Genomic DNA, 23,356 nt, shown 5'->3' on the forward strand with positions numbered 1-23,356 from the left:
ACTACACAGTGTCTGCCTAGCCCAGCAGACCCATATAGTAAAATTTAGTTAGGGCTCAATACTGTGCCAGGAATGCACTTACCAGATCACTAATTTCAGTTGTTCCAGAAAGGAAAAAAAAAACAACAACAAAGTAAGCCAAAAAAAAATTTTTTTTAAAAGAAAATTACAGGATCCGGGGCTGGGGATATGGCCTAGTGGCAAGAGCGCTTGCCTCGTATACGTGAAGCCCTGGGTTCGATTCCCCAGCACTACATATACAAAAAAATGGCCAGAAGTGGCGCTGTGACTCAAGTGGCAGAGTGCTAGCCTTGAGCAAAAAGAAGCCAGGGACAGTGCTCAGGCCCTGAGTCCAAGCCCAGGACTGGCAAAAAAAAAAAAAATGAGCTTTTAAGAAAATTACAGGATCCTTTTGGCCGGTCGCTCTTCCTTCATCCTTTCCTCTCTTTACTCTTCCTGGAGGCACAACCATGCAGACTCCGGTCCCTCGGCTCTTGCCGTCCACACCTGAATCCGCATTGGCTGACAAGCGATGACGTCTTATTGTAGCGCCGTGGCCTAGCTCCCGGCAGCTTGTGTAGCGGGACCCAGTGTTAAGTGGTCGTCCCAACTTCAGCTATTGGGACCGATGGCTCAAAAACCGCTGCGCCTGTGAGTGACCCCGATTCTGAAGTGTGTGTGTGTGTGTGTGTGTGTGTGTGTGTGTGTGTGTGTGTGTGTGTAGGGGCGGGCGGGGGTGTTTATCGGGACAGGACGTCCAGAGGGGAGAATGAGAGGTGGAGGTCCGGGCTGCTGGGGGGCTCTGGTTAAGTCTTGGCCTCTCGGGGATCGGCCTTGGAGAGGCGCCTGCGGGAGGGGTGGGGAGCGGGAGGACGGGGACACTCTCTGGGATGGGCAGACGCTCCTGTAGTCTCGCCTTCCACATTTTTAAGCCAAGGTAGCCAGTGACACTCCATTTCCCCTTCACTTTTCGGCCGCCCCATTAGTTTATTAACCAAATACGTCTAGACCTTGGGTGCAATCGATGTTTAATTAGTCTGGCGCAATTTTGTGGCTCAGTGGTGGATAATCTGGCACACGTTCGTGGGTCACAGGAGAGGCTGTGCGATCCTGAAGAGAGGACTTCGTTCATTCAGAAAGTACTCACGGAACCATTGTAATGGGCCATAATGTGTATCTCTTGTTTGCAGCTTGGCTTGTGGAGATGTTGAAGGGAAGTTTGATGTTTTATTCAATAGAGTTCGAGCAATTCAGAAGAAAAGTGGAAACTTTGATGTAAGATATTCCTAGTTACTAAATTTAATTTTAGTATTTTAGTCAGATACACAAATAGTTTGAGCTCCTTTGTTAATATCTTAACTGAACACAGATTCTTTATTTTTGTTTCGAGTTCATTTTTTATGAGAACTTAGTGTCTTAGTGAGTGATGGAGGAGGGAGACCTGTTTAGTATGGAGTGTTTTTTGGACTTGAATCTTGTTACTTTATTACTGTGCAAAAACCTTAAAACAGCCAGGCACCAGTGGCTCATGCCTGTAATCCTAGCGGTTCAGGAGGCTGAGCTCTGAGGGTCATGGTTCAAACCCAGCCTGGGCAGGAAAGTCTGTGAGAGCCTTATCTCTAATTAAGGACCAGAAAGTCGGAAGTGTCCCTGTGGCTCAAAGTGATAGGACACTAGCCTTGAGAGAAAAAGTCAGGGAAACAACCTAGGCCCTGACTTCAAGCCCTGTGACTGGAAAAACCAAACCAAACCTGAAAATAGGCTAGCAAAACCTCCCTAGACAATTCAGCCCCCTAGGTTTGGTAAGTACAGACCTGGTTCATGAATGAGTCATATGGAGTAAATCAGGTAACATGTAAATGATTCACAAACTAATGAGGTTTACATACATGTTATGTGTGATTGCCAGTTATACTATAAACTCTTAACAATACAAAACAGCATTTTAAGGTATGGTATAATTTATTAAAGGCAGCATGCAAGAAATGTGTTTTTTATGCCCTATATTTCTAAGGGTATCTAATATTTAAGCTATGAATTTCACAGAGGGATTTTTAAAGTCTATTTCTCCATCACTGTATGCTTCAAAGAAGGAGAAGGATGGTGATGAGAGTCATGGAATGGCCAAGTAGGACTGGGAGTATTTGAAGAACATATGAATTGTGACTTCTTTTGAAAATTCATTTTCCTCCCCCTTCCCTGTCTCCAGGGACAGGGAATTGGACAGCCAATGAACTAAAGTTTAGTAATTCATGGAATGAGTAACTGTTCCATTGCTCCTCAAGAATTGTGCATTGCAATGCTGCAGATTCATGAAGAACAAAAACTTGGTTTGAGATGATCAAATAGGGTAATTAGATGCATATTAATATCAATAATGCAATATTTGATATTTTAAAATCTCATATGTTTGTTTAAAAAACTCATTTTAGCTGCTGTTGTGTGTAGGAAATTTCTTTGGCTCAACCTCAGATGCTGAATGGGAGGAGTATAAGACTGGCATCAAGAAAGGTATAAACATTTTTGTTTAGCTTATGATTTTGAAGTGTTATGGTTCGTGTTAGGCTGTTTTTCACATATTAGTTACTTAAGAATTTCCTAGTTAGGTTCCAGTGGCTCACACCTGTAGTCCTAGCCTCAATAATGTGTAATCTGAGGGTCATGATTGGAAGCTAGCCTGGGCAGGAAAGTCCATGAGACTATAATCTCCAACTAACACTCAAAAGCCTGAGGTAGACCTGTGGCCCAAGTTGTAGGGTGCCAGCCTTGAGTGAAAGAGCTCAGGGACAGTGTCCAGGCCCTTAGTTCAAGCCCCAGTAACACACACACACACACACACACACACACACACACACACACACTTCCTCCCCACCATTCCCCCCCCCCCCCCCCCAAGCATGATAGCATCCACCTGAATTTCAGGACTCAGGTTACCAAAGCAAGAGGACTGTAAGTTCCAAGACAGTTTGTGCTACATAGTAAGATTCTGTCTTAAAAACACAAATAAACTGAAAAAATATTCCCCTGGCTCTGTATTGAGCTAAGAAAGTATGCATATGAGTAATGTACATGTTCACAGGTTGAATTTTGTTCCAGAAAAATAATACTTATTTAACTTGACAAGAAGTGAATAAGTGCAACCAGGTGTGCGTTTTCCTTTTTTTTTTCTTCTAGTTTTAGTGTTTTATTCATTAAATTCTTCTTTAGGTTGTAATTTTTTCCTCATAAGTTGTGATTTCCCCATTATATGTTGATCGACCACTTTAAGATTTCACTTCAGTGGCACTGGGGCTGAAAGTGGTAAAGTGTTAGCCTTGAGCAAAAGCAGAAGAGCTCAGGGACAGTGCCCAGGCCTGAAGTTCAAGCCCCACCACGACACCCCTCTTCCCCCCGCAAAAAAAAAAAAAAAAATGATTTTATTTCATTAGCCTAGTGACATCATTTAATAGTCAAGCTACAAGGCTGGTTTGTCCTTAGTGGTGACTACGCTTGCATCACTGTGGGAGTAGGAGGAGGAGGAAGACTGCTTACTCTTGCTAAAAGTCTTTCTCCCAAAGCATTTCTCATTTTTCAAAGTAGATTTGATAACTTATTTGGTGCCATGTTTGCTTCCTTCACTAGCTCCTATTCAGACATATGTGCTTGGTGCCAATAATCAAGAGACAGTAAAATATTTCCAAGATGCTGATGGGTGTGAATTAGCTGAAAACATTACTTACTTGGGTAAGTTGATATCTCTTGTTTGTAATGAATATAACAAAATATTTTCAAGAATTAATCTCTAAGGAAATTTTTGACTAGACTCTTCTGCCATTATTGCAGAGAATAGGGGTGAGTAGGAGTGTTCTTCCACAGGTCTGTGTCCGTGCTCTTTGGACCATAGTATTTTTTGTTGTCTCTTCAACTTCCTCTCAATCTCCTTGTGTTGCCATAACTGATTATTTAGTCTTGTAGCCAACTAGAGAGGTAAACTTCTTACCTATAGTGAATGGAGCATTTAAGGTATAAATTGTGTTCAGATAAAGAAAATTTAATCTATATGCTTTACCACAATCCTTGCTTGGACATATACAGCTTACTTGTCAAGTTAAGCTCCTACACAGCTTAGCTCTAGGTTTTATTCTAACATTTTGGCAGTTAGTTAATTGGAGATAAGAGTCTCACAGACTTTGTTGCCCAGGCTGGCTTTGAACTGCGATTCTCAGTTCTATGCCTTCTGAGTAGCTAGGATTACAGGCATGAGCTACCAGCTTTTGGCTTGAGCATTTCTTCTATAGACTAAATGTTCAAAGCCACAGTCTTTTTTTCTTTTTTTTTCTTCCTGTTTCCAGATATCTTAAGTTTCTTTCAGTCTATGTAGACTCTTCTTTAAAAGACAGAAAGCTTTCTACTTGATCACTCCTTCCCAAAGTGTATCAATGCTATTTGAAAAGTACATGGCATAAACAGAACAGCCCATGGGCTCCAGTAGCCTCTGTATAGAGACTGTTCAGACTTACTGAACAGGAATACTGTTGGAGGCAGGTAACCTGAACATCTTCCAGCCAGAGTGGGTGGGGCCACAGAGTTTATACTCATGCAGGCCTGTGGAATGGCAGAAATAAAGGAGGGTTGTAACAAGGGCAGAGAGATTTCTTGATGGCATTTCTTGATATCTTGATGGCATTTTGTTTTGAAGTTTTGTCTAAAACCTAACCATCTTTTTTTCAACCCAGGTCGTAAAGGCATCTTCACTGGAGGCTCGGGACTGCAGATTGTGTACCTTAGTGGGATAGAGTGTTTAAGTGAGCCAGTCCCTGGCTACAGTTTTGGCTCCAAAGATGTGTCTTCCCTGAGAACAATGCTGTGTTCAACATCCCAGTTTAAGGGTGTTGACATCTTGCTTACATCCCCATGGCCCAAGTATGTGGGGAACTTTGGGAATTCTTCTGTGAGTAGTGCTTGTTGGAATTTCTAAAACAAATGATAATGGCTTTATTTGGGATCTCAAACATTTTTTTTCTGTTTATATAGGATATTTTAGTTCTTAGTACCTTTTTTTAAGCAGGGGAATGGGAAGGGAGATTGGTCATAGGGCCTGAGCTTACAGCCTGGGCACTGGGCTCTTTTGCTCAAGGCTAGTGCTCTACCACTTTGAGCCACAGTGCCACTTCTGGTTTTCTGGTGGTTAATTGGAGATGAGTCTCATGGACTTTCATGCTTGAGCTGGCTTTGAAACATAATCCTCAGAGCTCAGTCTTCTGTGTAGCTAGGATTATAGGTGTGAGCTACCAGGACCCAGCAAGTACTTTTTACTAGGAATGTTATATGAAAATTTTCATGGTTCTAGAAGCTGTTATTAACTTAAAGCAAAAGTTGATCTCAGAAATATGGTTCATAGACAAGATTGCTGTATATCATAACTGTAAATGAAGAATTCTTCATATTCTCTCTGTCAATTGTGTTCTTTCTCCTCTTATGTTTTAAGGGTTCACTAACTGTGAGTAAAAACATAGTAAGGGCTGGGAAAGTGGCCTAGTGGTAGAGTATACATGAAGCCCTGGGTTCGTTCAATCCCTCAGCACCACATATACAGAAAGAGCCAGAAGTGGTGCTGTGGCTCAAGTGGTAGAGTGCTAGCTTTGAGCAAAAAGAAACCAGGGACAGTGCTCAGGTGCTGAGTTCAAGCCCTAGGACTGGCAAAATACACACACACACACACACACACACACACACACACACACACACACACACGTTTTAGCAGTTAGTATCTTTTCTCCTTCCATTCCAGATTATTGCTTTTTGGCTATCAAAATATTTTTAAAAGTTAAATCCTTGTGGGATGAGTTTAATAATCTAAAGATCTATAGATGAGGAACAAGTTACTGTGCTTCTCTGTTAGGATATGTTAATATTGGGATGCAATATTTTTATGAATAATTTTGAAGAGGACTGTCACTACACCATAGCAACAGCTTTCATGGGGAGTGAAGTACTACTGTGGTTCACCTTAGGCTAGGCAAGATCTTCTAAAGGGTGAATGTGGCTGGGCTCACACCTGTAATCCTAGCTGCTCGGAAGACTGCTATCTGAGGATTGTGATTCCAAGCCAGCCTGGGCAAGAAAGTCTGTGAGACTCTTTTATCTCCAATAAAACTACTCAGAAAAAGCCAGACGTGATGCTGTGGCGCAGAGGGTAAAGTGCTAGCCATGAGCACAAAAAGGCTCAGGGACAGCTCCCAGGCACTGAGTTCAAGCCCAGGGACTGGCAAGAAAAAAAGAAAAAAGAGCGAGAGAGGGAGAGGAAAAAAAAGGTTGAATTTGAAGGCAGAAAGCATCAGCTAAGCCTCAAGGGTGGGAAATTTAAGAGTGTATTTGGGGACCAAACTCCATGAAGGGTTCATAATTAACAGTGATGATCCAGAAGACAGCCCTGTAGACTACTTCTTGCCTATTCCAATACCAAGTGTTCGTGACCAAAGAAGCCAACAACAGACCAACCATTATCAGGCAGAATGCTGAAAGGAGAGGGATAGAGCTCTCACCTACTGATCAATGCTTACACTACCTGGGGCAGTACTAGCTGTAACATAATGATAAAGCAAAGCTAGGGAAAAATCGAGAGAAGGGCTGCTAAAGTGACAGTGAAAGAGAGAAAGACACGATCCTCTGCAAGAAATTAAGTACCTTCATTTTGGGGGGAAGATAAAAGTCTAGTTTGGGAACAATACAAATATTTATGGAGGAGTAAATAATATAGTTCATCAATTCCTAAGATATTACAATTTACTTCAAGGCCAGTCCCCTGCCCCTAAGCAGAAATATGCAGGAGGAAAACATGTTACCACTAATTGTAGAAGTCCCTGCTGTATTTAGTAGGGGAAAACAAAAATTGGTAATTTATTTCCAGTTCATACCTTTTTTTTTTTTTTTTTTTTTTTACTGTTCTGGGGCTTGAACTCAGAGCTTGAGCACTGCTCAAATCTAGCACTCTACCCCTAGAGCCACAGGGCCACTTCTCGCTTTTTTTGGCTTATGTGGTATTGAGAAATCAAACCCAGGGCTTCATACATGCTTGGCAAGTACTCTACCACTTGGCCACATTCCCAGCCCGTTTGTTTTGGTTGGTCACAGGGCTTGAACTCTAGGCCTGGCTGCTGTCCCTGAGTTCTTCAGCTTAAGGTTAACGCTCTACCACAGTGAGCCACAGTGCCACACATACCTTCTTTTAGAGTAAATAATGTTAAGGATGACAGATCACATAATTGGCTGTTAACAAGCTAGGAATATTCTGGAAACAAGTCTAACTTGACAAACTTTATGTTATCTGCAGGCCTCCTAAGTAAGCATGTGGTAATCGCCTTCCACATACCACTAGTTCCTTGAATAAAACCAAGTATTACATGATTGTGTGATGAGATCCCCAGATAGTTAATGGGTCCTAAAGGATCTGAAGGCTAGCTTTTAATTTTTATTTCTTGTGTACTATATCTTCACTATCAGATAAACAGGTACGCCACAATGCACATAGTAGAGGTATGGTTTCAGGGTTCCAGAAGAGACCTAACTTTTCAAAGTATTTTTTGGGGTGTAAGGAAGACTTAAACTCAGGCCTGGGTGCTGTCCCTGAGCTTTTCATTCACGACTAGTGCTCTACCACTTGAGCCATAGCTCTACTTCTGATAGTTTTGGTAGTTAATTACATATGAGTCTTACAGACTTTCCTGCCTAAGCTGGCTTCAAACCATGATCCCAGGTCTCAGCCTCCCGAGTAGCTAGGATTATAGGCGTGAGCCACTGGCACCCAGCCTGAAGTATGTTTTAATTATATTTTGGTTATTAGTATGGAGAGGTTACCATACATTATAACCTCTGGCTTCCAATAATTGTTGCTGTTTCTGCTATCTTAATAGCCTAATGAGCTTGATTTTTCTTTGATTGCTATAATTTATTGTGTAAATACTAGTGCCCACATTTGTATCCATGTACAAATATGAAAGACATTTTCAAAATGTCTTATTTCTTTGCATTTCTTGATAATTCCTAGGTCTGTGTGGATGACTTCATTTCTGTTTACTAGGGGGAAGTGGATACCAAAAAATGTGGCTCTGCTTTGGTCTCCAGTCTTGCAACAGTCTTGAAACCAAGATACCATTTTGCTGCTTTGGAAAAGTCCTATTATGAGAGGCTTCCATACCGGTGAGTAGCTTATCATTCTTGCTGGCTTCTTAGAGAATTTACAACTTACCTTGCTCATTTTTAGTATATTTAATATTTAATATTTAAATATTAATTTTAGTTCCTTTTCATTCCTTATGCACTGAAATGAATGACTCTTATTCATGTTTGAATTTGCTTAAATTTCAATCCTTTAAAATAAAAGGGATTGGATTTCAAAGTTTGAGTGTCTCAGGTAACAATACTACACAACCATTATAGTCATATTTTCATTATTACTAATATTTATTTTTGCAGTGCGTGTGCTAGGCAAGTGGTTTACTACTGAGCTATACTCCTAGGCCATCATTGTGTTTCTGTGTAGCAGAACTTGACATATTACAAAACTCAGTTCTTTAAAGATAATCATTTTAGAAATATTTCAGATTAAGAACTTCTATCAAGTGTTTTTTTTCCTTTCAATTACAAATAATTATTGATTAGTATAAAATACCTTTGGAACACAGAAGAGCTCAAAATATCTTATATAGTTTCCATTATTTTTTCTATAATACATACTTAGGTGTTTGTTTTTTTCCTAGAAAAATGAAATTATGCCATTTTACTACTTTTTTTTTTGGCCAGTCCCAGAGCTTGGACTCAGGGCCTGAGCACTGTCCCTGGCTTCTTTTTTTTGCTCAAGGCTAGCATTCTGCCACTTGAGCCACAGAGCCACCTCTGGCCATTTTCTGTATTCCAGGGCTTCATGTATACGAGGCAAGCACTCTTGCCACTAGGCCATATCCCCAGCCCCCACATTACTACTTTTTAACAATGCATAAATTCAGTTGATTTTTTTTTCTTTTTTTTTTTTTGGCCAGTCCTGGGCCTTGGACTCAGGGCTTGAGCACCGTCCCTGGCTTCTTCCCGCTCAAGGCTAGCACTCTGCCACCTGAGCCACAGCGCTTCTTCTGGCTGTTTTCCATATATGTGGTGCTGAGGAATCGAACCAAGAGCTTCATGTGTAGGAGGCAAGCACTCTTGCCACTAGGCTATATTCCCAGCCCCATCAGTTGATTTTTTAAAAATCATACACTGGTTTTTAAAAGGTGGATTTTTATTATGGTATTTTCATACTTAAATACAAATGTATTCCAATTGGCTTCCCCCCTACTCCCTCTTAAAACAATTCCAACAGGATTTTCTGTTTTCCTACGTACAAACAACTTCAACCATTTTTTATCCTCATTCACAGTTTTGCTATTGGAGGCATTTTTTTTTTTTTGCCAGTCCTGGGGCTTGGACTCAGGGCCTGAGCACTGTCCCTGGTTTCTTTTTGCTCAAGGCTAGCACTCTGCCACTTGAGCCACAGCGCCACTTCTGGCCATTTTCTGTATATGTGGTGCTGGGGAATTGAACCCAGGGCCTCATGTATATGAGGCAAGCACTCTTGCCACTAGGCCATATCCCCAGCCCTGGAGGCATTTTTTTCCCCCATTTAGAATACTTTTTATTTAGTTTTCACTATTTTAACCTTTTTTTTTTTTTTTTTTTTTTTTTTTTTTTTTTTGCGAGTCCTGTGGCTTGAACTCAGGGCTTGAGCACTGTCCCTGGCTTCTTGTTGCTCAAGGCTAGCACTCTACCACTTGAGCCACAGTGCCACTTCTGGCTTTTTCTATATGGTGCTGAGGAATCGAACCCAGGGCTTCATGTATATGAGGCAAGCACTCTTACCACTAGGCCATATTCCCAGCCCCAAAATGACCCTTTATGACCTCATTACTTAGTTTCAGCAATTGTCAGCTCTTTTAGAACTAAAGATTAGAGTTTGGTGTTTTTCAGAGATAGGATCTTATTTCTATGTAACACCAGCCCTGTGGGGTAAGTATTATTATCCTACCAGATGGTCATATAAGTCCTACTAGATGCATAAGGAACTTCTCTGAGATAAAATATGACTTGTAGTGGTGAACTCAGGACCTACTCTTCATGTAGTCTACATATGTCAAACTGCAAATCAAAGCTAAGTGGTAATAACCTGTTATCTCTCAACTGTTGTAGGAATCATGTTGTTCTGCAAGAAAATGCACAGCATGCCACCCGATTCATAGCTCTGGCAAATGTTGGAAATCCAGAAAAGAAAAAGGTAAAGATTAGAGTATTTGGTAGTAGGCTAATATTCATTATCTGCTTCATAAATGTTTATTTTGCCCAGATCATCCCTTCTCCTAGCCGCTTCAGGAGCCAGCGATTCCTTTGAAAAGTTAAGGTAATGAAAGATCAGGTTTCCTTAGTACTTTATGAGAGATTTTAGGTCAAGATTTGGGAAAATAGGAGCAGTAACAAGGAAAGGTGTTCCTTCCATATACATCTTCCATATACATGTGGTCATCTGTAGGTATTTGCAAATTTGCCCTTACATGGCATTCTTGCTAGCTTCTTTTAGAAACTCCACTTAGTGGAAATAATAAAATTCTCCCACAAATTTACCTAATCCTTTCTTTTTCTTTTCTTTATCTCTGTCTGTCTGTCTGTCTGAGTCTCTCTCTCTCTCTCTCTTTCTTTTCTTTTTCGTGTGTGTGTGTGTGTGTGTGTGTGTGTGTGTGTGTGTTTGTCTGTTTGTCTGTTTGTCTGTCTGTCTTGGGGCAGCAACTCGAGGCCTGGATGCTGTCCCTTATCTTTTTCGCTCAAGGCTGGTATTCTTGGTATTCTATCACTTGAGCCACAGCTCCACTTCTGGCTTTTGGTGATTAATTAGAGATAAGAGTCTCCAATTAACTTTTCTGCCAGGGTTGGCTTTGAACAATGATCCTTGGGTCTCAGCTCCCTTAGTACCTAGGATTAGAGGTGTGAGCCACCAGCTGTTGGCCTTAACCCTTTCTTGTCTTTGGGAATCATTAGCTATACCTGGAACATGTCCTTATATTGAAAAATAGTGTAGCTAATAAAAGAAAATATATTACGCTGTACCTGAGAGCATTTATTTTTTCAAGACCAAACACTGACTGTTTCATAGATTGCGACAGCTAAAATCTGAGTAATCAGTGATGGTAAAATTAACAGAATAATCTGCCTGAATAATTTGAAGACTATTCCTTTATAACATTACATAGTCAATGTGCATACACAAGATAAGTGAATATGTATATTTTGTTTTTTCCATACTTTTAAGATTTTTTTTTGTGTGTGTACGTGTGTGTGTGTTGTGTGCATGTGCTGGTACTGGGCCTAAATTCAAGGACTCTCGTGTTTTCACTCACACTTGGCTCTCTATCACGTGAGTCTTGAGGTTGTGTGTTCAGGCTGGCTTTGAACCTCATTTCTCCAGAGTTCTAGAATTATAGTATGAGTCACTAGCACCCAGCTCCATACTTTTAAGATTTTAAGCTCAATTCTTTCTTAGGAAGTTTAGACTTACAATTTTAAAAGTTGTCTTTTCAAACTGAATAGCACTTGTCATGTTTTTATCTGTAGCTTACTCTCAGAGACATGTGAAGCCACTTACACTTCAGTGTGCACATTTTAAAATTTTGTCAAGCATTTTGTCCCAACCAATACCTCTGCCAGTCACTATATACATTTTTTTTTCACACTGTCACGGATATTGTTGTTGAAGTTTTTGCCATTCTTAATAGGTAGAAGATAATCTTTAGTTGCATTTTCCTGCTCTTAGTGACGTTGAGTATCTATTTATATCTAACTTTTTAAATCATTGTGCCTTTAGTTCAAGGTTCTAGGTATTTATAGGAATTTTTACTTCTTTGCTACTAATCCCTAAGAAAAATTTATCAGCATATTTAGCAGAATGTGTGTAATATCAGAGAAGAAAACACTAAGTTCTCTAATAATTGTAGTGTCTCTTGGCAAGTTCTAAAAGACAAAAGGCTCAGATATAGAAACAATTTGTCTCCAAGATTTATGGAGCAAACCCCTCCTGGCTTTGTAGCAACAGTGGTCATTATTCTTTTATACAAGTGAGGAGCCTTGATTTGTGTAAAGTCTGGGGCCATGATTTGTTACTCATTACTTTGTGAGCCCTTTGTAGTCCCTGCTGAAGCCATTGAATTGGCATTTGATTTATTGCTGTATGTTCTCTGTGCCACAAATATGCTTTTAGTTTTTCTTTTTTGCCAGTCCTGGGGCTTGAACTCAGGGCCTGGGCACTGTCCCTGAGCTTCTTTTGCTCAAGGCTAGCACTCTACCACCTGAGCCACAGTGCCACTCCGACTTTTACTGTTTATGTGGTGCTGAGGAACGGAACCCAGAATTTCATGCAAACACTCTCCCACTAAACCACATTCCCAGCCCTGCTTTTAATTTTATTTAGTTTCAGATGCTTTCTGTGAAATATTCATATTAAAATAGATTGCCTACATTGGGATAAACAGTATTTCCTTTAATGTCATATTCTTTTTCTTCAAAGTATCTTTATGCATTTAGCATTCTTCCCATGAAACTAATGGATGCAGCAGAACTAGTAAAACAGCCTCCGGATGTCACCGAAAACCCTTACAGAAAATCTGGGAAAGAAGCATCCATAGGAAGTCAAATTCCTGCCCCTGAGGTATGTTCTGATATAGGGAGGTATTGTTTGAGCTGGATATATAGTGTAATTCACAAAAACACTTAATTCTTGGAATCAAAATCTGTTTTTGTTTTTGTTTTTTTGTCATTGGCAGATATGGTAATATTTTAACTAATCTCAGTGTTTTTTATTGTCATTTGGGGTTGACAGATTCATGTTGTCTTTCTTTGTCTAAACTTGACTCATATGTTGAGATTACTTTCATGTGCTTTTCCTGGTCTAAAATAGTCTATTCATAGATTTTTCAGGCAAGGATCCAGCTTAGTAGAGCATAATTGATTTTATAATGATTACTAAAAATAAGATTCACTGAAGAAATTTTCAACCTGGGACTCCTAGCTCTGGGGTCCCTCCCTATAGAAACTGTTTTACTCTTTTCCTTTCATTTTCAAATAAACTCACTCTGTTTGCTTTACATAAAAAAACAAAACAAGGAAGGAAGAAAGGGAAGCAATATTGGAGTTTAAATTTGGGTTCTTAACGCTTGCTAGGCAAGCATTCTACCGGTTTACCCTGCCTGCAGCTCCTGTCTTTTGGGTAGGCGCTTTTATCTCTAGGTTGTGTAGGACAGTAGATCTCCTGTTTATTCTTTCTGCATAGCTAGAATGATAGGCATATGGTTAGCATGCCCAGTTTTTCCTGACTGAGGTGGGGTCTAGTGAATTTTTTGCCTGGGCTGGCCTCAAACTGTAATCCAATCTCTGTCTCCTGAGTACCTATGATTACAGGCATTAGCCAAATGCTCCCAGCCTTATTTAAGAAATTTTCTTAAAGGAGACTTCTGAAATTAATATTTTCTCCATAAAAGCAAGGAATATCAAGTTCCCTTACTAGGATGCATGGTTTGTTTTTTCAGACTGTTCTGTGTTCTCAGAGCCACTTCTCTATCTTCTCTTTTTATACTTGTTTCTCATGATTTCATGATTTCCCCCCCCCCCCCCCCCCCATCTTGGTGCTTGAATACAGGGCTTGAGCACTGTCCTTGGCTTCCGTTGCCTTGTTGGTTTTTTTTTTTTTTTTTTTTTTTTTTGGGTCTTTTATTCTTTTGGTCTTTTTTTTTCCAGAGCTGAGGACTGAACTTGGGGCCTTGTGCTCGCCAGGCAGGCACTCTTCTGCTGAGCTAAGTCCCCAGCCCCCTATCCTTTTGCTCAAGGTTAACACTCTACTACTTGAGCCACAGCACCACTTCCGACTTTTCCTCTTTATGTGGTGCCGAGGAATCGAAACCTTCATGCATGTTAGGCAAGCATTTTACCGCTAAGCCACATTCCCAGCCCCCTGATGATTCTTTAGTATTTAAAGTTTAATTTGATTTGCTTAATCCGTGAAATTATAGGATTACCCCATGCCTATGTTTGTATTGAGAGAAAGAGGGAAAAGAATTTGGATGCGTTCATATTGTTCTGTTTTGGACAAGAATTATACTAGTTAAAGATAATAATAATAAAAGGATTGTGCCCAAACTGCACATTAACTTGTCTTTTCAAAGAGATGAATTTGTTGGTACCTTAGATAAACTGTTCAGACATGTGACTGTGAGTCCAAACATCTAGATTAGGAAGGTATTTATTTCCTAGAATTGGCAGAAATGTTCCCTTGCATTTGATGAGTTGGCTACTTGTCTAAAGATTAAATAATATATTTCTGGGCTGGGGATATAGCCTAGTGGCAAGAGTGCCTGCCTCGGATACACGAGGCCCTAGGTTCGATTCCCCAGCACCACATATACAGAAAACGGCCAGAAGCGGCGCTGTGGCTCAAGTGGCAGAGTGCTAGCCTTGAGCGGGAAGAAGCCAGGGACAGTGCTCGGGCCCTGAGTCCAAGGCCCAGGACTGGCCAAAAAAAAAAAAAAAAAAAAAAAAAAAATATATATATATATATATATATGTATATATATATATTTCTCTTCCATGGCCATTCTAGGAAGAATCAGCCCCTCAATTCTTCTTTGACTTGAATGTAAAGCAAGGAAGGAAGCGTTCATCCACAGGCAGAGATAATAAACTTTCTTCTCATCCAAAGCAGCCTCGCAAGCCTCGTAAGTACCTGGGTTCCAGTTGTCTCTTACGTGAGCAGTAAGTGTTACTTCTTGTGTATTAGGTGGCATTGCTAAGAGAGCAGAAGAAAACTACAGTCATTACATTAGAAGCAAATGTAAAAATAAAGTAATACAAACATAGCCGGATGCCTGTGACACACACCTGTAATCTTAGCCAATCAAGAGGCTGAGATCTGAGGACTGTGGTTCAAAGCCAGCCTGGACATGATATTTTGTGAGACTCTTATCTCCAATTGACTTCCAAAAAAAAAAAAAATGTTGGAAGTGGAGCTGTAGCTCAAGTTGTAGAATACTAGTCTTGAGCAAAAAAGCTCAGGGACAACCCCTAGACCCTGAATTCAGGCTACACTACTGACACAAAAAAATGAATGAATGAATGAATGAATGAATAAATAAGTAAAATTGTTTTAACTGGTCTTACTTTGAGACCATCTGAGGCCCTTCCTGTAAGAAGTGTAGAAGAAACTCCTTTTCTTTGTGTAAAACAGAGTGAATATACCAAGTTCATGTCGATTCATAAAATAAACAGACTTTCAAGCTATTTCATTGAGATTCTCTGTCTCTACCTTCTTTATGGTCAGTGGGGCATATCTGGGACTGAAATGGGTAAATGGAACACCCCAGTTCAGTGTGCTTTCATTGTGTAGCCTATTGCCTATTACATGCTACTCTAATATGTAATATGACTAGTGTCCAGTATCCCCATGGCCTTAAGATGCTTAATAAATGATACAACATGAAAGGGAACATAAAACTCAATAGGTAGAAGAAGGAACCTCAAACACAGATATATCCAAAGAGGCAGATAACTATATTCTCTGTACACTTCGCAGAAAGGTTTTCAATGAAAAATATTTCTATCAAAATCAAAATACACAGGATATATACTCTAGTCATTATGTGATAACCTATTTGTAGATCACCTACAAATTCAGAACTCTTTTAACAGAGGTTTACTTTAATTGAAAATGGTGCTGAGTTTTGGGCAGGAGGGAGATGATAGTGAAGAATTAGCCTGTCATGTCTGTGCTGTATACAGTTTTTGCAGGATATAAAGATCCTTTGATGCTGAGTTCTAGAAGGTGATTTATATGTTGTCATGCTTGGACCATAGTAACACTTGTCTTTCTCCCCACATAAAGCACAGCCTCTAGGCCCCTGCTGGTTTTGCCTTGCCAGCCCTGAAGTGGAAAAGCATTTGGTGGTCAATGTTGGCACACATGTGAGTTATTTCCATGAAGGCTATACCTGTTTATGTATTTTTATTAAATTTATTGAGGCATGGCCTACATCTAAAGTTTACCTGTTTTTTGTTTTGCTTTGTTTTTTGCCAGTCCTGGGCTTTGGATTCAGGGCCTGAGCACTGTCCCTGGCTTCTTTTTGCTCAAGGCTAGCACTCTGCCACTTGAGCCACAGCGCCACTTCTGGCCGTTTTCTATATATGTGGTGCTGAGGAATCGAATCCAGGGCTTCATGTATACGAGGCAAGCACTCTTGCCACTAGGCCATATTTCCAGCCCTAAAGTTTACCTGGTTAAAGTGTACAATTAGTTGATTTTTAGTAAGCTTACTGAATAATTCAACCATCACATAATATAGTCTAAGAACATTTCCATATCTTCAGTAAAATTTATTGTGCACATTTACTCTCATTAATTTACTTTCTGTCTTTATGACGTTGTGGGTTTTGGACATTTCCCAGAACTAGAATCATACAATATATGGTCTTCTGTGTCTGGTTCTGTTTTCATTAGCATCATATTCTGGAGGTTTTTATATGTTATAATATGCATGAGTATTTTATTCCAAATAGTTTTCTTTGTATGGCCTACTACACTTAGTTTTCACTTTACAGCTATTAGGAATAATATTGCTTTACAAGATTTGTATGCAAGTCTTGATGCAGACATGTTTTCATTTCTTTTGAATAGACCTCGGGATAAGGATAGAATGACTAGATAATATGATAAATGTATGCTTAACTTTTTAAGAAACTGCTAATCTATTGTCTATTTGTAGTCTTACTAGTAATGTATAAAGGCTTTCTTATGTCTTCACCAATATTTGAGTCTTTTCTTTTTTTTTTTTTTGTAGTATTAGGAAGCAAACCCAGGGCTTTGTAAATCCTGAGCAAGCACTTTATCACTGAGTTATATTCTTAGCCTAGTGTCTGTGTGTGTGTGTGTGTGTGTGTGTGTGTGTGTGTGTGTGTGTGCGCGCGCCAGTCATGGGGCTTGAACTCTGGGTCTGTGCGCTTTCTCTGAGCTTTTATCATCAAAGTTAGTGCTCTACCACTTGAGCCACAGCTCCACTTCTGGCTTTTTCTGTGATTGATTGGAGATAAGAGAACTTTCCTACCCAGGCTGGCTTCGAACCACAATCCTCAGATCTCAGCCTCCTGAGTAGCTAGGATTACAAGCATAAACCACCAGCACCCGGAAAAAAAAAATCTTTTTTTTTTTTTTTGAGCAAGAGTATCTTGAGCAATTTTTTTCTAGACCCTGAGGCTTTTTCTTAGTGTAGGGTTTTTTTCCCCCTGGAGAACTGTACATGCAGCATTTCTGTCTCAGCTCTGTGTGCTTCTTCCTCAGTGCTACCTTGCCCTGGCCAAAGGAGGCTTAGCTGATGACCATGTCCTCATCCTGCCCATTGGGCACTACCAGTCAGTGGTAGAGCTTTCCACAGAGGTGGTGGAAGAGGTGGAGAAGTATAAGGCCACCCTGAGGCGCTTCTTTAAGAGTCGAGGGAAACAATGTGTTCTATTTGAGAGGAATTATAAGAGCCATCACCTCCAGCTACAGGTAGGTGTTTTCGGTCTAGGAACTTAGAAGGCACTATGGTGATCTTGAGATTGGTGAATGAATAACTTAAATAGTGGTTAAATTTAGTATTTAATTTCAATTTCATTATGATATTTAAATAATGTTACTTCCGAGGCTAAGATCATCAGGTGATAATCTGATTTCATAGGGAAGCATGTGGTGATTATAAGTGAACAGCAGGATGGTAAGTGCTTTGTTTAGAAAAGGAGTGGTTATTGAAAAAGGTGCAAAGGAAGATGTGGGCCTTGTGAAGAGTTTGGAAGGAGTATTTTGTATGGAAGTCCAGATTTAAGTGAAGATTTATAAGTAGGAAATAGTCCCAGAGCTGGTTTGAGATTAGCTCAGAAATTTAGTTATTATTTATAAATAATTTATCTGCACTTGTGGTGGTTTCTTTCTGGCACATTTGTTAAGTTTCAAATGGGCCTGACTCTGCCACATACATTATATAGGAGCTAGCAAAGGCTTGAAAACAGAATTCTCTCTTGAGCTACATCAGAGATGGGCTCCCACATGTAGCAAGGTGTCTCATAAGTTTAAGTCCTATACACAGACAGAAGCTGTCTGGCCTGAGGAGAGTCTGTGCTGAGGGGTGTTTCTATACCCCTGTGATGGATTTCTTCCTTCTCAGAACTCTGTAGATACAACCTTTTTGGAACCTATATAGAGGATTTCTCCTATTCTCTTTACCATCCACTCAGGTCATTCCTGTGCCACTCAGCTGCTGTGCTACAGATGACATTAAAGATGCCTTCATTACCCAGGCACAAGAGCAACAGATAGAACTGCTGGAAATCCCAGAGCACTCCGACATCAAACAGGTGAAACAGTGCAGGGATGAGGTGGTGATGTTCAGGGAGGTGGCAAGATCTGGTTTCTTATATTTCTGGACTGAAGGTTTTGCTAAATTAGAGCTTATTGGGAATGGGCTTTAAAATTTCAAAGCATTATTATTATATCATCCTATAACTCCATTTACCTTAGATTGCACAGCCAGGAGCAGCATATTTTTATGTTGAACTTGACACAGGAGAGAAGCTTTTTCACAGAATTAAAAAGAATTTTCCTTTGCAATTTGGAAGGTTTGTATGTTTTTTTTCTTTCGAATATATTTTCAGTGATGTACTATCAACAAAATGATGGGCTGCGTAGACAACTAGTAAAAAGCCAAATAGCAAACAGTCCTTTCTCAAGGAGCTTATAGTCTTAGTCAGGTATTTACATACATGATGCAATACAGAATGTGCACAGTACCATGGCAGGATTTTAAAGAATAATTACTTTAGAAATTGAGAGGAGAGCTCATTTATAGAAGTATCGAAGTTGAACATGAAAGACAGATTTAGATGGCGGTGATTGGGATGAAGGAATTTTAGCCTAAGGGAGTGCTACCATTTGTACCATTTGCTGTGGGTCAGGCAATATGCAGAACTTCACATGCATTGCTTCATTTAACTTTTACAACTCTAGCCAGGTGCTAGTGGCTCACTCCCGTAATCCTAGCTACTCAAGAGGCTGAGACCTAGAAGATCATGGTTTAAAGCCAGCCTGGGCAGAAAAGTCCAGGAGACTATTTACAAACTAACCTGGAAAAAGCAGATCTGGAGACATGTCTCAAGTGTTAGTGTAACACACACACACACATACAACACACAACAACAATAACAAAGCCACACAGAAAAAGTCTTCACAACTCTGTAAGGCAAATACTCTTGTTTCAATTTACCACTATGGAAAATGAAGTTCTAGAGCAGAACTTTGTTGAGTAGAACTTCTGCCCAACAGAACTTTCCTAAGGATGAAATCCTTCTCAGGCTTCACTTCTTCTCATGTCAGGCAGAACATGACCGTGTACAGGGTAGGGTAAGCTAGGCCAAGATTGAAGACATGAACTTATGATGAGAAACAGTGGAAAGGGAGGCAGAAATGTACAGAATGTATTACCAATGCTGCTATGATTCGCAGCTGTCTGTTTCTTCATCTTTTTGTTTATATTGTTAGAACTGGAGTAAGCCCCTTCCCTGGACTAATATTGAAAGTCTCCCAGAAATTGCCCCATTGAATAAATCCAACAAATGTAGTTTATTTTTTCAAAAAAAATTATTGATAAGGCAGGGTGCCAGTGGCTCATACCTGTAATCCTAGCTACTCAGGAGGCTGAGATCTGAGGCTTGTTTGAAGCCACCCCAGGCAGGAAAAAGTCGTGAGACTCTTTATCTTCAATTAACTGCCAAAAAAGGTGGACGTGGAACTGTGGTAGAGCTGTAGTAGAGTGCTAGCCTTGAGTAAAAAAGCTCAAGGATAGCACCCAGTTCAGCCCTGAGTTCAAGTCCCAGGACCAGCATCAAAATTGATGAAGTAGAACAGTTCTTTGAGTATCTGAGTTGATCTTTTTGTTGCCTTAGCAAACGACATGCTATGCACTGTGATACACATGCAAAGCCCACAAAAGGGAGATCCTTTGAATGTTTTTTGTGATCATATAGTCATTTGATTAAACCATGAATATTTTTTGAACACTTATAGTCAATAGCATCCTCTACTTAATAAAATACTTGAAAAGTCAGTTTTTTCTCCCAGCTGTATAGGAAAAATGGTTCTGTCATTTTACAAATAAAGAAACAAGCTCAAAGGTTTGCCCAAAGAGGTGAGACTTGAATCCAGGTCTTTTGACTTTTAGAAGATTCCTGTTATTTATTTCTAAATCTTCTATTTATTGTAACTTCAAAGTGGAAAATGAGCCACGTAGATGCACAGAATTATTTCTAATATATCAAAATAAGTAAAGGCAAATATAAAAACAATAGAAATTAGAAGCATCTGTGTATGTGCCTCTAATGTAGTTGTTCCCTAGTCCTGATGAGAGCCAAGATAGGTTTTCTTCATACTGAATTTCTCTAGTGTGCCTTGGTCAGTGTAAGCCTGTAGAAGGAAAGGCAAAAGAATTTAAGTCAGAATGAGTGTGGCATGTGACAGTACTATATCCTTCACAAACTCATGGTCTGATTGGATAACAAAATCAGGTTATAACACTGCCAGTACACTTTGTGTTACCTTTGTACTTCACAAAACCCTATGAGGTAGGTGCTCTTACTTGAGTTTATAAATGCAGCAATGAGGTGAGGTAATCTGTTCAGGTCATGGACAGGAAGTGGCAGAGTTCAGAATGGAATCCTTTCTCTGGGATTTCTGACATTGGAGTCTACCCTCATCCCCCCCGCCCCCCCCTCCCACCCAAGTGCCATAGAAGAAGTAAGGGGAGTGTGAAGGGTCAGGAAAGAAATAGGACACAGGCTGCTTTTGTAAAATAAATTGTGATTTGAATAGATGAGGTGACTGAGCCATCTTGGGCAGGGGAGCAGTAAAAGCAAAGTCAGAAAGATCTGTTAGTTTCTGTGAGTGATGTTGGAGAGCCCTGGCTGGAGAGGAACAGAAGGGCGATGGAGTTTGGAGCTAGTGAATCCCATTTTAACTTCTTTGTGCTTTTTCTGAAGAGAGGTACTGGCCAGTGAGTTCATCCTTAATATTCCTGACAAATCTGACTGGAGGCAGTGTCGGATCAGCAAGGAAGAGGAGGAAACCCTAGCTCGACGTTTCCGAAAAGACTTTGAGCCCTTTGACTTCACTCTGGATGACTAAGCAAAAGGAAAGACTTTATGAACTTGACAGGAGATTGTTGCTGTCTGCTTTTTAAATGAAATTTGCAGTCTCCCATGAAGACTGCTTACTGCTTTTTTGTGCATTCTCATGGGACTGGCCCTGCAGTAAGAGGATTAGGATTTTTTTTTCTTCTTGTCATTCTAGGATGCAAATTGTATGCTAAAAGAATTTGAATGTCTTATCCAGCTCTTAGAACAGCTTCTGTTTATTTACATTTTTGCACACTTGTTAACTACTAAATAAAATCCAAATGCTTTTCCATGGTGTGAATTGTCCTATGCCATGTTCCCTATGTCCTGTGAAATGAGGTCATGTGCAATCTAAGAGGCCAGTTTTAGGACTTGCTATTATCCCTGAATTATACACAGAGTGGTTTTCCCTGAGCAACCAAGGTGGACAAAGAACTCATAGTCTTTGCTATTTTTCTGACATTAATCTCACTCACTCACATATAAGAGCTCATTCAGTCCTACAGATGTTTGATGCCTATGGAACAGGCTTTTTTTTTTTTTTTTCTAGGCTCCAAGAGTATAGTCATGTCCTGATGTGGTACCTGTTGTTCCAGAGATTACAGTCTAATTGGGAAGAGGGGGAGCAGGTTTACAAAAATCTTTTAGATTTCTGAGATATCTCACAGATGTGTCCAGTGTACTGCTGGGTAGTTCTAAATTCATGGAGATTTGGGTTGATGATAGGACTTTAGCAATCATCAGAGTATAGGCCATAAATGGAATTATGAGAATAGATGAAGTTAAGATAGGGTGAACTAGTCCTAAATTAAAGGTGACCTCTAGAGTAATACGAGAGTAAGTGGAGAAGATGCAGCAAGATCACAAGAGAATGCTGGTCTTAGAAGCCAAAAGAGAGAGAGAGAGAGAAAAAAAAAAACCTTCCTGTATATTAGGCACTTAAAGCTCTAACAATTTCACATAACCCCCCCCCCCAAAATCTTTGTGAATTATCCCCATTTTACATATGAAAAATTTGAGGCTTTCAAACCTGAAAATTATGAAGACGGAGGCCAGCCATTCCAGCAATTTAAAAGAAAAAAGAATGGAAGTGTTCAAAATGAACTATGGGAACCAATCTGGTTTCTGCAAAGTTAGCCAATAGAGAGGTCAGCCCAATTGTCACCGCCTCTACTAGGGTCCTCAACATTCTTTCTGAAGGTATATAACAACGAAAGAGAGGAATTTATACTGCTAGGATGATCAGTACCGCCATATTCTGTGCAGTCTTCTCAGGTGTAAGTGATGAGTTCTCAAAGGCTCATTTGCCATTACCTCTAAGTCTAATACTCATATGGAAACAACACAATGGAAACCGGCATCTTCCATAAACCCACATTTTTAATGACCCACAATACTGACTACATTGTGCAGCACTGTCGTTTTGGTTGCATTGACATATTTGATATTTTGATTATTACTCCATCTACTTTGTGTAACTGAGATTCCTAGGTGCCTGGAGAGCCAGGAGCTGGATCATTCCCCAAGCTGCCACATTCCCCAAGCTTACCTTGCAGCCTTTGGAGCAGCCCTTGGAAATGGCTCTTCGGTCAGTCTTGGCAAACCCACATCTGCAAGACTGACAGCCGTTACTTGAGGAATTTAGGGAAGTTCCTAACGTCTGAAAGAACATCCGCCCCCCGGCGGAACAATGTTATATCCTAGAGCTGTTTGGATTTGTAGACAGGAAGATCTAAAATAAAGTTTCTGGAACAGGTAAGAAGAAAGAAGAATGTAAGAAGAAATGCATTCAAAGAACTTATTAGTGTTGGATTCTTAACAAGTCTTTGGATCCCGCACTACCTAAATCACTGGTGGCTTTGGCCTCTGTGGACTCCGCGGGTCCAGGGTTGGAGAATGGACAGGAAGGATCTGAATGCAAACCGGTGGAGAGGAGACTGGTCTGGAACGTGACTGGAAGGGAATGTCGGATTTGGAGAGAGCTTCTTTTTCAAAACTAGGAAAAGCATATGTAGGTTCTCGGAGACAGGAAAATACTCAAGGCACGAAAGAGGGCGAAGAGAAAACCTTCTGGCCCGTTCCCCCCCCACCCCCACCACTTCTCTTCACCAGCCGGGAATCCGGG

General features: G+C 40.2%; 1 protein-coding gene and 1 non-coding gene across 2 annotated transcripts; both read left to right on the forward strand.

Annotated features, from left to right (window-relative positions):
- Positions 1–519: 519 nt before the first annotated feature.
- On the forward strand, positions 520–21,521 carry Cwf19l1 (CWF19 like cell cycle control factor 1). Its single transcript, XM_048338481.1, has 14 exons — positions 520–651; positions 1,191–1,275; positions 2,433–2,511; positions 3,622–3,723; positions 4,716–4,930; positions 8,060–8,178; positions 10,198–10,282; positions 12,560–12,700; positions 14,645–14,759; positions 15,923–16,002; positions 17,372–17,581; positions 18,304–18,423; positions 18,587–18,684; positions 21,097–21,521. Exons 1-14 carry the CDS (start codon positions 629–631, stop codon positions 21,239–21,241), a joined length of 1,617 nt encoding a protein of 538 aa, XP_048194438.1. The 5' UTR covers positions 520–628; the 3' UTR covers positions 21,242–21,521.
- On the forward strand, positions 17,982–18,119 carry LOC125347463. Its single transcript, XR_007210232.1, has one exon. It is a non-coding gene; the product is annotated as a small nucleolar RNA SNORA12 (small nucleolar RNA).
- Positions 21,522–23,356: the final 1,835 nt, after the last annotated feature.

Source organism: Perognathus longimembris, chromosome 2 (genome assembly GCF_023159225.1).
Source record: "Perognathus longimembris pacificus isolate PPM17 chromosome 2, ASM2315922v1, whole genome shotgun sequence".
NCBI lineage: Eukaryota > Metazoa > Chordata > Mammalia > Rodentia > Heteromyidae > Perognathus > Perognathus longimembris.

What these genes read in the sequence shown, in the direction of transcription:
- Cwf19l1 (XM_048338481.1), top strand. Translation starts at nt 629, where the DNA reads ATGGCTCAAAAACCGCTGCGCCT. An exon ending in GGAACTTTGGGAATTCTTCT is followed by an intron (nt 4,931 to 8,059) that starts GTGAGTAGTGCT and finishes TCTGTTTACTAG; the next exon opens with GGGGAAGTGGATACCAAAAA. An exon ending in AAAGCAGCCTCGCAAGCCTC is followed by an intron (nt 14,760 to 15,922) that starts GTAAGTACCTGG and finishes CCCCACATAAAG; the next exon opens with CACAGCCTCTAGGCCCCTGC.